At 35.5% G+C, this 16,192-nt stretch overlaps 1 protein-coding gene across 3 annotated transcripts in view; it reads left to right on the top strand.

Annotated features, from left to right (window-relative positions):
* Positions 1 to 16,192, top strand: part of HMCN1 (hemicentin 1) — a 454,854-nt gene that overhangs the window by 302,892 nt on the left and 135,770 nt on the right. For all 3 annotated transcript variants that reach the window (XM_055367497.2, XM_055367502.2, XM_055367506.2), the window contains 6 exons: positions 553 to 704; positions 1,837 to 1,960; positions 6,514 to 6,689; positions 9,574 to 9,670; positions 13,771 to 13,893; positions 14,644 to 14,805. In XM_055367497.2, coding sequence (XP_055223472.2) covers positions 553 to 704; positions 1,837 to 1,960; positions 6,514 to 6,689; positions 9,574 to 9,670; positions 13,771 to 13,893; positions 14,644 to 14,805 — 834 coding nt within the window. The remainder of the gene's footprint in view (positions 1 to 552; positions 705 to 1,836; positions 1,961 to 6,513; positions 6,690 to 9,573; positions 9,671 to 13,770; positions 13,894 to 14,643; positions 14,806 to 16,192) is intronic.

Here is a 16,192-nt window from a genome sequence, read left to right as displayed (position 1 = left end):
TATTAAAATGCTCAATTTCCACATGCTGTTGACTTAAGTTTGCTTTCAATTCGTTGTTGAAATAGTCATTGATACTGTTAGCTAACGACAAAAAACACTGCTTATAAATGCTCTCTAAAAGAATCATAGGTATTAACGAAATATTTTTGAGTGATTATCTCTAATAATGCTTTTAAGACGAGTTGGTAGTTAACATACTACAGTGGATGCAGTGAAGGGGGTACACACTTGTGTTCATGTGCACACACACACACACACACGCCTAGAAATCAATAAATAAAATTCCACTCTGGCATAAAAAACTGATTTTTTTAACAAACTGGCAAAACTTGTTTTTCCTCATCTGTGAAATGGAGAAATTGATACTTGCTCTATTTATCTCACAGGATGGCTGTGATTAGATCTTAAATAAGAGATGTGAAAGAACTTACCAAAAAACAAGCAAACCCTCCAATAAGAACATAATATTGTAGACATTAGATGTAGTTTTCATCATTTGAGATCACAAATCCTGTGATATTAACGTGTCTTACTTTCATTTGTTTTTTTCAGTGGCCCCATCAATTTCTGGCAGCAATAACATGGTGGCAGTGGTGGTTAATAACCCGGTGAGGTTAGAATGTGAAGCCAGAGGTATTCCTGCCCCAAGTCTGACCTGGTTGAAAGATGGGAGTCCTGTTTCTAGTTTTTCTAATGGATTACAGGTACCTTCATTCATTTCTTTGGTGACATTTACCACCTGATTATTCAGTACAGGAAGTACACACAGGTAAAACTGTTGAAGAGATTTAGAGAACAAGGATTAACAGATGCTATTTTTTAAATACACATATGCAACCATAAACACCATGGACACATAACTGGGGTCCCCAAACAATTCATTAAAAGCTCACTGTTTCTAAGAGTTCCCTTATCTTACTTTTAGGTGTTATATTTTGACCATTTGTTTTGGATATTTGTTGTTTTCTACCTGCCCCACTCCACTTTCTGCTACTACCACAATGGATACTTTACACAAAGAAATGTTAATAACAAAATAGGAATTTTCTGGTAGAATTTAGGTTTAAATGTCTTGAAATAGTAATGAATCAGAGACTACACAGAGCATATATACTTCTACAAAAACATCAAGTAATATAGTAAGAAAAAATATAATGAAAACATCATGAGAAATAAAATTTGAGTCCTAGAAAAATTTTAAATGCATTATATTGAGTCAAAATTAAAAATATAGAAATGCGTATATACCTAATTTAAAGTTTAATTTTATCTTGCCTAACAGAAAGCATAGTTCTCCTAACATTATCCTTCTTCAGGTTTTCTTGCAAATCTAATGCTTTCAAAATTTGGGATCCTAGAAGATCCAGAGTTAATGTCAATATTTTAGAAATACAACCGAATCCATGGGATAAAGGATAATCAATGTAGCTTATTAATTAATTTGGCTACTACTTTGTTGTTAATTTTAGCTTCTTACCTTCTTACCCAAAGAAAAACTAGAAAGAGAATTAGCGTTTATTCTCACTCATGTTTCTCCCCGGCATCTTTCTCTCTCTTTGTAGTGAGTATGGATAAAAGTTGACTTTCATTTGATGCTGTATGTAAAGACTTATTTTCAGTAGTCATTACCAAATTCAATTCCAGCCTCTTAACATCCTTCCACTGAGAAGATGAAAAGGGTATTATATGATGTTTGCCTACTTAAAAATGTCCAAGGGAAAATCTTCCTAAAAGGCAAATGTCAACTGATTAGCCTCAAAAAAATAAGAGAAAAAGTCTATTACACCTACCATTCTCAGAGACATATTGGTTATTTAGCATTCTTATCATTGATAGGTTCTCTCTGGTGGTCGAATCCTAGCATTGACCAGTGCACAAATCAGCGACACAGGAAGGTACACCTGCGTGGCAGTGAATGCTGCTGGAGAAAAGCAAAGGGACATTGACCTCCGAGTATATGGTGAGACATTTTAGTAATTAATTCTCTTCTGGTAGAGATATGTTTGGGTCCTAAAATCATTGAGAAAGTTAAGGGAAGTTGTTGACAATAAAGAACAATGAACCTTAGAAATGATATTACAGGATCAATTCAAATCAAATTCTCTTTCCGCCTTATATCTGACTTCGGATGATTTTCCTTTTTTAAAGTTCTGAGAAAGTAAAATGCACACATCCAGCATGTAGGGTGTTGGTTTCATAGAGTACTCTGAAAACCGTGACTGTGGATAGCAGCTCTGCCATTTAGAAGAGATAATCTTCTCATCACTGAAGCAAGTATCTGTTCAAGTAGCTCTCTTCATTCATTCTACTCAAAGCCATGATTTTATTACTTTCTAATTATTTGTAATCAGCATATTTGTGATCAATACTATGTGAATTAAAGGCTCTTTGAGAAGCAAAAAGTTAAACTCAATATAAATTTAGGCAAAATTTAAGTTTTTGCCCACTCTCAATGCCGCTCACAATGCTCACAAAAGGGAATGCCGATCCCATCACAGAAGAGCCCCAGAAGAAAGTTGGGGCCTCTTGATCTCCATTTATATATTATGCTTTTCAGCCCACATTCCACTATACCTTTACATTCAGAACTCTTTTAGACTTTTTTCTGTGGTTTATTTGCATTATATTCCTTAGTTCTTGGAATAATTAAATTATTTCTTTTATGACCTCTTGAAGAGTTTCTGTTTAATGCAGAATGCAAGCCTTCTCCTTAAAGTCCTACCTCACTTCCAAATAATTTATTCCTTTTTGAAATACATTACCTTTTTAAAAAATTTTACCTCCAGACAATGTGGACCATGTTGTCTTCTCTTATAAGTTTGCCAGTGTAAATGTATTGATCACAAATAACATATATTGTTATATAATTCTTTAGTAAAAAGACCCCTTGTTACAACATGGATATCGTACATATCTAATGAAAGTAAAAGTTTTAGTTGGCATCGGTACACTAGCAAAGGGTTCTCTATGTTCCCTTTCTTTTCTGTTGCCCCTGCAATTGACACGAGTTCACATTCAGCCTCCAGATTTGCTTAGGTGTTTGAGGTAACAGATAGGTCTATAATGCCCAACCCCAGGAATTTTAACTTCCTCCCTGAATTGAGCCGCTTTTATGCTTTATGAAGAACTGGATAGTTTCTATTCTAAAATATCCTTTGAGACTGATTCATCAATCAATCTAAGTATGTAACACAATAGTTCTTCAGTTATTAGGAAGCTAGTACAGGGGTGACATTGGTATTGACTGGATTTTAGTCACCACAGAAATCTGAGATGGACTCCTTACATTTCTACACTGGCTAGTGTCAAGGGTGAACCTGGGAGATGATAAAAGAGTTGATATTTTCCAGGAATTACAGAAACATGCATCACTGTTCCTTATCATTTGCTAAGATACTTCTATACTACTTTCTTAGGCTGAAAATCAGGATCTTTCTCTGAAATAAAAGTCAAATGGCTAGCTGATATATATGTTTTGGAATGTTTATATATGTTTAACCATTGAAATATACATGCAGCAAGCTGCTGAAAAAGTGTAAGATTAAAACAGGTTTTTAATCTAAAATCAGTTTCCAATCTGTATTCACTATTATTATTATTTGCATAAATTATATTTTTATATTTGTAGTAGTAACCTTGGTGATGTGTGTCTAATTAGAGCCTAATGAATGTTAATTCTCAGAGATAAATCACCTTCAGATTTACATTGTGGGGTACGCTGTTGGGGGGTGGAATAGGGGAAGTAGATAGTAGGCAAAATAGCTTTTCCTACAATTATGAGTAGTTCATTAAAATTTTTCTCCCTGGTATAATTCAGAGTATGTTTTGCCATACCCTGAGATATTGAAACAAGAGAATTGAGTTTTTAAAGATTTGGATTCGTGTAGTACCTTTTCTTTAAACTTAAGCTCAGAGAACTTTCCTGGAGATCACACATTCTTCAGCTTCCCAGCAACGACAACCCTATGGCAACTCTGATTTTAGTAATTAAATTTAACAAACATAATGTTTAGGGTGAGAAACAGGTCCAGAACACATCCCTTCCTAAGCAACATAACCACAAAGCAAAATATGGATAATATCTTAGGAAGCTGAGGATCTAAAGGGTAGAACTCTTGTTCTCTTCTCAGACTAAACAAAAAGTTGGAAATGAGAGACAGGACAGAAAAAAAAATACATGTTTTGGTAATATATATCCTTGGCTATAATTAGATTTGCTTCAATTTTTGTCCCTTAAACAAATACTCCATTGTTTTTGCATTTTTTCCTCTCATTTAAAAAATCTGGTTTCCTTTTGAACTTGATTCAACTCATTTAATGTAAAAAAAGTAACTGAAGGAAAATGTATTTGGAAATGAATTAGCATTTTGTAGTCTTGAATTGTTTCCGACTTTCATTTCTGCAGTCATAATGAACTCATGCACTTTTGTAGATTCTACAAATAATCTAAGACAAACATTTTTATACAGTTATGGTTCTTTTTTTATTCAATGAGGCCAAACTTTACCTAAAATTATTTCCAAGCTGTGAAATCAGCTATTCTATTTTGGGCTTCCTGAGTGCTCGGACTTGTGAATCTGTTTTCATGGCATCTTTAGAAAGTGGCAGTAATTAGGCCAGGTGCAGTGGCTCATGCCTATAATCCCAGCACTTTGGGAGGCCGAGGTGGGTGGATTGCCTGAGGTCAGGGGTTTGAGACCAGCCTGGCCAACATGGTGAAACCCTGTCTCTACTAAAAATACAACAGCAACAAAAAAATTAGCCAGGCGTGGTGGCACATGCCTGTAATCCCAGCTACCTGGGAGGCTGAGACAGAAGAATTGCTTGAACCTGGGAGGCAAAGGTTGCAGTGAGCCGAGATCATGTCATTGCACTCCAGCCTGGGCAACAAGAGCGAAACATCTTCTCAAAAAAGAAAAAGGAAAGTGGCACTAATTGTGCTCACTTTGCTATTTTTATAGTAGTTTTAGTCTCAGAATAATTATGTATCTTTTATTGAATGTGTTACACATCGAAAATAATGTCAGTGTTTTCTGTTTCTCACAGATTACTTTAACCTTATCGAGAGCTAGCTGTCTGTGTGTACTACTAAATTTAGCAGAAGGAACGAAGGAACATCATGAATCTCTGCACAAATGCTCCATTGGTCAATCTCAGCCATTGTGCAGTGTGTTTCTTCCTTTAGCATCAATTTCTTTGAGTTTAACATAAGTCCTGCACCCCAAAACAGTGCATGAAAGTGCTCTTTGGTTCATACCCTTTCCCTCTGTAGCAGACATGGTAACAGAGAAACCTCATGGTTACGGAGGCACAATACTACTACTGTAGTCAAAGTCTATTGCCTTCATTATCTTGCCACATGCTGGTGGAGTATCAAGCCTGAAACAATGACTGATAGACTATAATAATATTTTTACCACAAAAATCTTGTTTCTACCAGAACATTTTAGTACAACTTAACCTTTTTTTGTAACTAAAAAAATGCTACAAATATGGCAAATTTTCTACAGCCCTGCATAGTGATGGGGTTTCGTGAAAAATGGCCAAGGAAATTCCCCTCTGTGCTTTATTGGAGTGTAACAGGCTCAATTTCATCATTAGTTTGTGTTTCTGAATTATTATACATACAGGCCTGAAAGAGTCCTTGAGAAGTTATGGAGCCCATCCTCTCATTCTTGGCAGGACTGTACCTAAACCATCTAAGATAAATGATTGTTTACTCTATTCTTTAATACACCCAAGGGAAAGAGATTCCTTAAACTTTTCAGAAAACACATTTCAGCATCTAACAAGCCTTATATAGCCAGGGAATCCTAATTTTAATCTCATTAAAATTTCTACTCATTCCTCTTCTTATGTAATTGTGAGTACGTTGTACAGCTGGTCATTGAATTGATTTGTTCTTTAGAAAGTTGACAAAGCATCATGGGAAACCAAAAAGGACACTAAACTGCAAGTCAGAAGGCTCCTAGCTTTACCATCAATTAGTCATATTATTTTGCACAAGGTATTATCTGACACCAATTTTATGTTTTGCACACTGCGAGATGGGACTGGATAAGCTCTATGATATTCTCCAACTATTTTTTAATGTTGCCTCTGTGACTATGACATTTATTTCTTTTGCAAAAATTACAAATAAATATTGAATGCGTATTCACTCTTAGCTTATTATTGTTTCTAAAATATTTCATGAGTGATTTGTTATCTTGAAAACCTTAAGCAGTAACACCTAGTTCTAGAAGTTTCTTAATTGGGCACTTGATGAGAAGTTCCCGTTCTAAAAGTTTTTTAAATAAGAAGTTAGTGAGAAATATTTTTCAACGAGAATACATTAATCAGTGATTTATTAGGACTTGAACCAAGTGATGCAAAGAGGGTATGTTAGAATGATTGTGATCCTGTATCTTTAAAAGAACCAATAAAGGTATTCAGTGTATGTCCTGATAATTAATGAATGTAAACAGTGTGCTGGCCTGTTTTATCCTGAAAGAAAACCCATCTTTCATGTAGTTCCACCAAATATTGTGGGAGAAGAACAGAATGTCTCTGTCCTCATTAGCCAAGCTGTGGAATTACTATGTCAAAGTGATGCTATTCCCCCACCTACTCTTACTTGGTTAAAAGACGGCCACCCCTTGCTGAAGAAACCAGGCCTCAGTATATCTGAAAATGGAAGTGTGTTAAAGGTAAGGATATGGATTCATTTATTTTACCTTATGTTATTAGAAGTTCATGGTTTTGGTATTACCCTATTTAGCGTGACTGTCTTTTACAAGTGTTGGACTAATTTTCCTTTACAAAATTCTAGGAACCCTTTTATTGATGAAGTTTGTAATATTTTTAAATTTTTTGTTTAGTGAGATTTAAGTATTTGTCATCCATATCCAGAAATGATCCCAAAAAAATGCTTCCAGGAAAATATCATAGAAATAATCCAAGGTGTGCCTCACCTTCAGTCTTCCAGCCAATCACCAAGTGACCATTTTAGGTGCTCTGGACAAAGATGCAAAAAAGTCATGGTGACTCACACCTGTGATCCCAACACTTTGGGAGGCCAAGGTGGGCGGACCACTTGAGGTCAGGAGTTCGAGACCAGCCCAGCCAACATGGTGAAACCCTGTCTCTACTAAAAATACAAAAATTAGCCTGACGTGGTGACATGCACCGGTAATCCCAGCTACTTGGGAGGCTGAGGAAAGAGAACTGCCTGAACCCGGGAGGTGAAGGTTGCAGTGAGCCAAGATCACACCACTGCACTCCAGCCTGGGTGACAGAGCAAGACTGTCTCAAACAAAAAAAAAAGTGCAAAAGAGCATGACACTCTTCATGTCCTTGATGTCTTCCAGTCTCATGTAAATACATAACAAATTAACAATTTAGTTGAAAAATGCAATGAGTACTGTAAGTCTGAGTCAATTACCAACTGGATGGTACAGATAACACATTTTGGGGGGTGGCAAAAGGTGAGGCTCTGGTTGCCAGGATTAGTGTTGAAAGACTAGTGTTTTAACGGTAGATGAGATAAAAAGCAAGGGAAGCAAGTCAGCTAGTTTGGCTGGAACAGTTAATTTAACAAAGTGAATGTTTGGAAATAATGTTGAAAAGGTTGATTTGAATGAAATACAGTGTGACATTGAAAGTCATCCTAAGGAATTCGGATTCAGGAGGACAGAAGACCGCCGAATGTTTATAACACTCTCATAATAACCCAACGGAGAAATCAAAAGATCAGGTAAGTAATCTGCCCATAGTTACTGAAAGACAGAAATTGGATTAGAACACCGGGACTATGGCTTCAGAACCCATGCTACTAACCACCACATAGCCTCTTGCTAAAGGAATGTTTATTACTGATAAACAAAGAGAGTCTTGAGAAATAGATGACAGGCAGTAAGCTGGGCAGCTTACCCAAGGAAGACAGAAACATGGGTGTGAGTGAAAGGGAGCATGAAGGAGTATGTTACGGGCAAAGGATGGAGATCTTAGGAATTATGATTCTATAATAATGGAGCTGGGTGAGAAAGAAAAGACCAGAATCACTGCTGAATGAAAGGGATGAGCTAATTGAACTACACATGAAAATAAAAGAAGAAGAAGAAGAAAAGGCATTGCCTATTCTCAGGGGCAGAGCCCAGCATTCTAGAAAGCATCTGGTAAAGTTCTCAAACCTTAAATCTGGCCAAATGACAGAGGGATACAATTGCATGAATGCAAATCTCAGTGAGTACAGAAGTTCGTCACGTTGAGGAGTTTAGGGAGAAGATCAGAGGAATGAAAACTTTTATGGAACGCAATCCTAATTAGTCAGTTAAAAGTATCTTACCTATGCACTACCATTCACACACATCTCTAACAAAATCAAGTAATAGAATCTTACCATTTTGTTTTGCCTGGTACACACTAGGTGCTCAATAAATATTAATCCCTCCTCTCTATTATTCCCTCCCCGACTCTTTCTATGAGACATGCAGGGCTGTGCATACTGACTTTAACAACTTGGAACCCTAGATCTGAGTGAGCCTGCCACGAATTTGTGACTCTGAGCAAAGATCTTTTAATTGATTGAGTTTCCTTATCTGTAAAATGAAAAAGTTGGATTTTATGTCCTCTTTCAAGCCTAATATTCTTTGGTTCTCCATGTGTGCTTTTAGCTAATTCCAGCTCTATTGTTCACACCAATTGATTAATAAGTGTTTATTGACTGGCTTCTGTGTACCCCTGCTAAGCTAAGTGCTTCAAATGATCACTCTAACTTCAGTGATCATTGAATGTTTTAGAAATTATTGATTGCAAATTTAGTTGGCAATAAGTCACATACTGCTTGTTATATCTTTTGTATTATCTTGTGTTATTACTTAAATATTATTTATTAAATTCTTTTTTATGTTCACATCCTTTATATTCTCAACTGAATTGCAAACTTAAAGTCAGAAACCATATGTGACATTATATCTCTTTATATCTCCTACCTACAGTACCTAGCACAAGGGTTGTAATAACTGCAGATGGTCAATGGATGAATGAGCATTGATGCATGTTATACATAAATACATGAAAAATGTTTACTGATACTAATTCATCTGCCAAGCACCAAACTGGGTACTAGAAGAATGAGGCTAATGTAATATAATACTTAGCTTAAAGAAGCTTACAAACCTAGCATGGGAGAAAGATATATGTAATATTATTGGTCTCAAGAATAAGGCTGTTATTTTACTGGACAGTTTCCTAGATGTATAAGGATTTCATATTTTAAAGTCTTAAATGACTTTATCAGAAATTGTACCTTTTCGTTATTTTTTTCTGAATTGTATTTAAAAGATTGTTCTAGACCCTCAACCTCTAATATAAACCAGATTAAAATAAGGTATGGCATAGATGAAAATGGTTGAATCTTGTTGTGTTGAAACTGGGTGATGGGTATATAGCCATTTATATTGCTGTTTTCTCTATTTTTTATATGTATGTGAATCTTCAGAATAAAAATAAGAAATAGATCACAAATAGTATTAATTAAAAAACCCCAAGTGAAATAGAAAGTGTGATTTCAAAGGATGATTTTGTTTTCAGATTGAAGATGCTCAGGTTCAAGACACTGGTCGTTACACTTGTGAAGCAACAAATGTTGCTGGAAAAACTGAAAAAAACTACAATGTCAACATTTGGGGTAAGTGTAATCAGCTCTTGAAAGCAAATAATGCAGCTGTGGTTTTGTGTCACTTAAAATGACATTCATCCATGTAACTAAAACTGATTATAATAGGTAGATGAACAACAGTTAGTACATTTACATAGTGCTGAACTGTCCTGGGTATCAGTTCATATAACTACTTCGAGAGTAACTCTAGATGAACTTTCTTGTAACTTAGATGTTGAAGGATTCTCCTCGTCTGCCTGAGTAGTAATGTGCCCTTTGTCTTCCACAGCCAGCATATCGTAATGATTGGGCCTTCTCTAGTAACTACTGGTGGGTTCGTCAATGGAAAGAAAATAAGCCAAAAGGCCAAATTATATATGTGAACTGTGTGTGTGTATGTGAGAGAAAGAACATGGGCGCTTGCGTGGTGGGAGATAGGATTACTATGATAATCAGGGAGAAAAGCTATTCTAAGTTGAAATTTTACCATTTGTTACTAATTAAGGTAATTCTCATAAATAGTCACAACTTGAGTCTCAGCTGTGGCTATCAGCTAAAAAGCATTCCCATTTCCAGTATACTCACCTGTATTTCACATACTTTAAAAAACTCATTTATAACTTATTCACTCGTGTGGTGGGAGATGGGATTACTATAATAACCAGGGAGAAAAGTTATTCTCAGTTGAAATTTTACCATTTGTTACTAATTAAGATAATTCTTATAGTCACAACTTTTGCCTCAGCTGTGGCTATCAGCTAAAAAGCATTCCTATTTCCAGTACATTCACCTTTACTTTAAAAAACTCATAACTTAATAAGCCCTCTTCATTTTGATTGTATTTGTTTAAACTTTTTAATTATTGAGATTATAAGCTGAATTTACCTATGATTTATAGTTTATTCACATATTTTTAAATAAAAATAAAACTAGATGAAATAACTTTATTCCAATGGAGAACAAATACTTTTTAAAATTTTGAAAGCATGCACTGATGTAGAAAATGACTTATTAATAAATGACTATCATTTTTTAAAAATCCTTCAGGCAGGTTATGAGAAATGCTATTATACACCCTGTAAAAATTTACTATTAAATAGTAAAAGTTACTATATGGTAAATTTATATTCATTACATACTACTTATATGTCATTAACTTCTGTTCCTGCCTCTTTTCACCCATTTTCCCTCTCCACTTTCCCTTCCCTTCCGTCCTCATTTCTTTCAGATGGGAAAAATATTTATTATTTATATCTAGTTCATTTATTTAATAATTTATTTAATATTTATATCTAGTTCCCAATATGGACAAGACACTAGGCTAAGTGTTATCAAGTAAAGATGAGAAAAAAAAGAGAGAAAAAAGAAAAATTAGGAGTGATGATCAATTAGAAACTGAGGTGAAGAATTCCTTTTTCATATGCAATATTTGAGGTACCTGTGGACTATGTGAAGCTGTCCTCCCTGCAACCAGAAATACAAGCTTATCATTTAGGTGAAATAAGAGTTAAGAACATAAGGTTGCAATGAAATCACTTGGAGAAGGTAAAAGGAATGTATACAGAAGAGTACTAGATAGGATGGCTCTCAGGTGTACCATATAAGAAGAGAGCTAGTAAAAGAGACTCTAGATAAGAAACTGAGAAGGAAGAGCCTAAGAGGTCAGAGGAAAACCCAGTAAAAAAAATGTGCCATGGAAACTAACGACAGTGTTGTTCTCAGAAGAAAACAATGAGTAAGTTTGATATGGATGAATGGATGGGTGAATGAGTAATATTACATATTGCAGAAAAGTCAAATTAGTCATAAACTAAAAAACATGCTTTACAAATATGCAGACCAGTACCTCTTAAAGAAAAGCTGTGCAATAGTGGAAAGCAGAATGCAGTAGATATAAGAATGAATGATAAAGGAAAAAGTTGAGACATCAAAGATAGATTCACTTAAAAAATACTTACATTATGCTTCCATCTTCTAGGCGCTATGCCATGTGTGGACATAGAGCAATTAGTGAGAAAGACAATGATGTTGTTCTCACGGAACTTATAGTTGGCTGGTGGAGAAATATCTTTAAATAGTCAAAATTAAAATTAAACCTCCTAAGAGCTATCATAGGTGGTTATGTAGAAAAGCATATGAGACACGTTTAACTGAGCCCTTAAGGATGAATAGGCATTAACTCTGTGAAGAGGGTAAAAGCAATGCAAAGCCCTGGAGAACACTGTCTGTATTCAATGAGCTTAATATCATTCACTCTGGAACCTAGTGTGATGCAAGCAGAGAGAGGAGATGGTAGATAAAAAGGTAAAAATAGGCATATTGAAGAAGGCCTCTTAAATCAATTTAAAAAGTATAGATTTGATTCTAAAGGTGATAGAATAAACTAAAGGGATTTAAAGAAGGACCGGATGCTCAGGTCTGTATTTTAGAAGAAAGCAGACATATTTAATAAGTTGAATCAACATGATTAAGTTGATTAAATTAAGAAGTGTGGAAACAAGAAGGGTAAAGGAGGGATGTCTGTGTCTTTCCCTCGGAGAAGGAACAAAGAGGGTTGAGTTCAGTTTTGGACAAGTCAAGTTTGACAATGCTTCTAAGGCAACCAACTTGAGATGTTAAGTAGTTAGTTGGATATTAAAGTCTAGACCTCAGAGAGGGTCTCCATTACAGATATAGCTTTTCAAGCATTTGTATTAATGGAAGCCATGGGGGTAGAGAAGGGTAGCGTTTAGAATGAAGATCATAAATTTATAGTAGTGGCAATCTATGTAATTGTGTCATTTTCTTCTGGAACTTTCAGTTTGTGGTATCAGTGACAAACAGAGTAAACTGTAGGACTCATCCAGAGTAAGGGTATTGACAAATAAGAAGGCAAAAGGTATAAGGTAGTTGAGAATATTGACAAATATTGATTATGAAATCTAAGCTGAGTAGAGAAGTCGGTAAACAGAAGAATAGGCAGCTGGATAGGGGGACTTCTGAGAAGTGAAAGCACTTGAGATTCAATTAAGTCAATGGGAATTGACTTGAGAATTGGGAATAATTAAGTGAGAGCAAAAAGAACAGAGAAGTTGTCAGAGGCCTAAACTTATAAACTTACAGGAGAAATATTCTAGATTATGGGAAGGCCTATGGTATGGCTTCTGATGGAAAATGGGATGGGTAGATCAATAACTGAGTAGACAGAGTATTTAGACTGGTTATACATGTGAATGCTGGGTTCATACAGAATGATGGCAGGGCTTAGTATGAAAAGTGTAGGAACACATATCAAACTCTTCAGTGAATAAAGGAAGAATGACAGGTTTACAGATGGTAAAAAAAGAGAGAGAGAGAGAGAGAAATAAATTGGTTATATGAGCCTCAAAGGAATAGAGGCTTTTACATGGCATGGTTGAACAATGACTGGAAGCCACACTAGGGGTGGAGGAGGATTCTCCCACTCCTCAACTCTCAGGATCTTGGAAGAACAAGCCGTCTACCAGCTGACACTCCTGCAGCCAAGGAAGTGTCCTTAAGGAGAGTTCAGCCAGCATCTGCAGACTCCAGCGCCTTTGAGAACATCATGGGTAGTCAGTATTCACTTTGAAGGTTCCAGAGAGAAGCTGTAGGCCAGTAGAGAAGCAGACTGTGCAATCTGAAATACGCAGTATGTCCTTTGTTTAGATGAAACCCCTTGCCAATGTTCTTTAGTATATGTTGTATGCCTTATGTTTCCAGTTCTGTTCACTATTTGAGATATCAAAGCTAGCTAGGCAACAGTGACTGGGCTAAGTTTAAACTTGGTAGGTACTTTAGCTTTTTGATGCAAGGTGTCTAAATATCTTGCATCAAATATACATTTTTCTAATAGCTATATGAGCTAATATATTTTATAAGTTATAATAAAGTAGCTTCTTTTTATGCCATTCTGAATATTTTGATAAATTTATATCTGTTTACATGGGAAGTCTGCTATTAGCTATTTATGCTACATCTTACAGGTGACTTTTAATTTGATGTTGATGTCAACCTCATATGACAATTTATTCCTTATGTCATTTGAGTAGAAGCCTTTTATCTTACATGTAAACTGTTAGGAGAATTCTATATGAAATGAGTGGGAAAATCATATTTTTATTTTTTTCTAGTCCCCCCAAATATTGGTGGTTCTGATGAACTTACTCAACTTACAGTCATTGAAGGGAATCTCATTAGTCTGTTGTGTGAATCAAGTGGTATTCCACCCCCGAATCTCATTTGGAAGAAGAAAGGTCAGTTTTCATCCTTGAAATTTATAAAATTAAAGAAAATATAAGATGGATATTGATTTCGCTTGATAAATGTGTTAGATTATAAACAAATTTTCCTGGGGTTTGCATACTAAGCGCTAGACAGCAAAATTGCTTTATATTAAATGTGCAACATGTGATACTTCTACACTTCCCAGCTGAAATTTTTTATTTTTAAGACTCTTAACTCCTCCCTGGAAAAAAATAATTTTCTGCATTAATTGATTATTTTTTACTCAAATACATTATAGGGCAGCTATAAACATTGAGAATCCATCATTCAGAAACTATATTTTCTTCTTTAAAATGAGTTTTTAACTTCCTGGGTGATTGGTTCAGTCATACCCCAAACCTCAGCATCACACAATAGATCTACGTAATAAACCTGCACTTGTGCCTCCTGCATATAAAATAAAAGTTGATATTAAAAAGTAACATTTTTCTGTTTGTGACAGTTTTCCGTGTACATTAAGACTGAATTCTGCGTTTGACCAGATTTTCAATTTATTTATCAACAACTCCTTAAGCCCACTATGTGGCAGAAAGATCATTTAAATTTTCAGTTCATTTAAATATTACTGCTCCTTCATTTTACACACTAGGGCAGGATTATTTTACTGTGTCATTTGCCTTTTATATACTTGAACTGAGTAAACAAGTATCATACTTGGCAATGTATACAAAATGCTTTACAAATCTGCCTCATATTCTGCCATTTGGACTTCTTTGCAGGCTCTCCAGTGCTGACTGATTCCATGGGGCGAGTTAGAATTTTATCTGGGGGCAGGCAATTACAAATTTCAATTGCTGAAAAGTCTGATACAGCACTTTATTCATGTGTGGCGTCGAATGTTGCTGGGACTGCAAAGAAAGAATACAATCTGCAAGTTTACAGTAAGTTGTTGATTAGCCAGGCTTTGGCAAAATGTTCTCTTAAATCTTTTCATCCTTCTCATTTACTTTTAAAAATATCTTTAATGTTCATTCAAAATGGTATGGTTGTAACTATCATATGACACACACATTTAAATTGTGCTGACATAACTGGAGAGCAATTACTTCCTTCTGGCTGTTATTCGGCATTACAGCTGTCCACTCTGCATTAGCTCACCAATGACAGACACATCAATGTGGCTGTAATTTGTTGGGGACAGATAGTGGACACGTGGAGGGGGAAGGGGGAGCATTTTAACATAGGGGATATTTACAATATGTAAAAACATTTTATTTTAAAGAATATTTTACTCGTATAAGATCTTAGAGTGCTTAAGATAGTTATATACTCATTTAATCTTCACATGAGCTGTTATATAAGACAAAACTGTCGCCTCCATTTTGTGTATGTGGAAATTTAAGCTCCAAGAGGTTTTGTTGGTTGAACAAGGTCACGTGGCTTGTGTGTGGTAGGACTGGCACTAGAACATTGGATTACTGACACTGGCCTACTTTTCTTCCCACACACATATGTATTAGAATTGATCTAATTTTTGTTCCTAGAATCAGTGACACGTGAATTCAGCTTCAAGTAACAGAATAACTGGTTGTCAGTGGCTTAACCAAGTAAAAGTTTGTGTTCTCACATAATGAGAAAGCAGAGGTTAGCATTGGTCACTGGAGCTGGTCAGCAGCTTAATTGTATCAGCATAGGAGCTCTGGCATTCTACTGGTCCCTCCTTGATGGTCTCAAGATGGTAGCTGTTATTGTGGTATCAATTCCACATGGAAGGCAAGAGTAAGGGAAAGGGCTGGTATCTTTCCCTTTTATTAGGAGAGCAAAAAATTTTCCCCAAAATCCCCAGCAGACTTCTGTGTAGGTTTTATACACCTAAATTCATTCATGTGGTTACCCCAGTTTTCCAACAAGACTGAGAAACCATCTCAGTTTTTCCAACTCATATTGTAAAAGGGAGAAGGGATAAAGGAGTTAGTAACAGACATTGGGTTGTAAGCTAGGCTACTATATCTATTTTAAATGAGTATTAGGAAGACTTACGTAAGGCAGGGCTACAAGTGATAAGTTCAAATATTTGTACAGCTTCTCAAAAGTGGGAAGTTAGTGAACACAGCAGTCTTTACTTACTGTGTCAATAGCTTCATTTTAGGTATGAACCCACTTAACACATTGGAGAAGAATTCCACCTCTCAGCATAACATCATGTCTGTTAGTCCTGGGTCTTTTCTTTAGTTATTTGTATTTTAACATTAAAAAATATTTAAGTTTGGCTGATGAAAATTCCTATGTAAGACTTGAAACAAACATTTCCTCTTTTGTTTCTTTTTA

Source organism: Gorilla gorilla, chromosome 1, assembly GCF_029281585.2.
Source record: "Gorilla gorilla gorilla isolate KB3781 chromosome 1, NHGRI_mGorGor1-v2.1_pri, whole genome shotgun sequence".
Taxonomy (NCBI): domain Eukaryota; kingdom Metazoa; phylum Chordata; class Mammalia; order Primates; family Hominidae; genus Gorilla; species Gorilla gorilla.
This window is presented reverse-complemented; position numbering and strand designations above follow the sequence as displayed.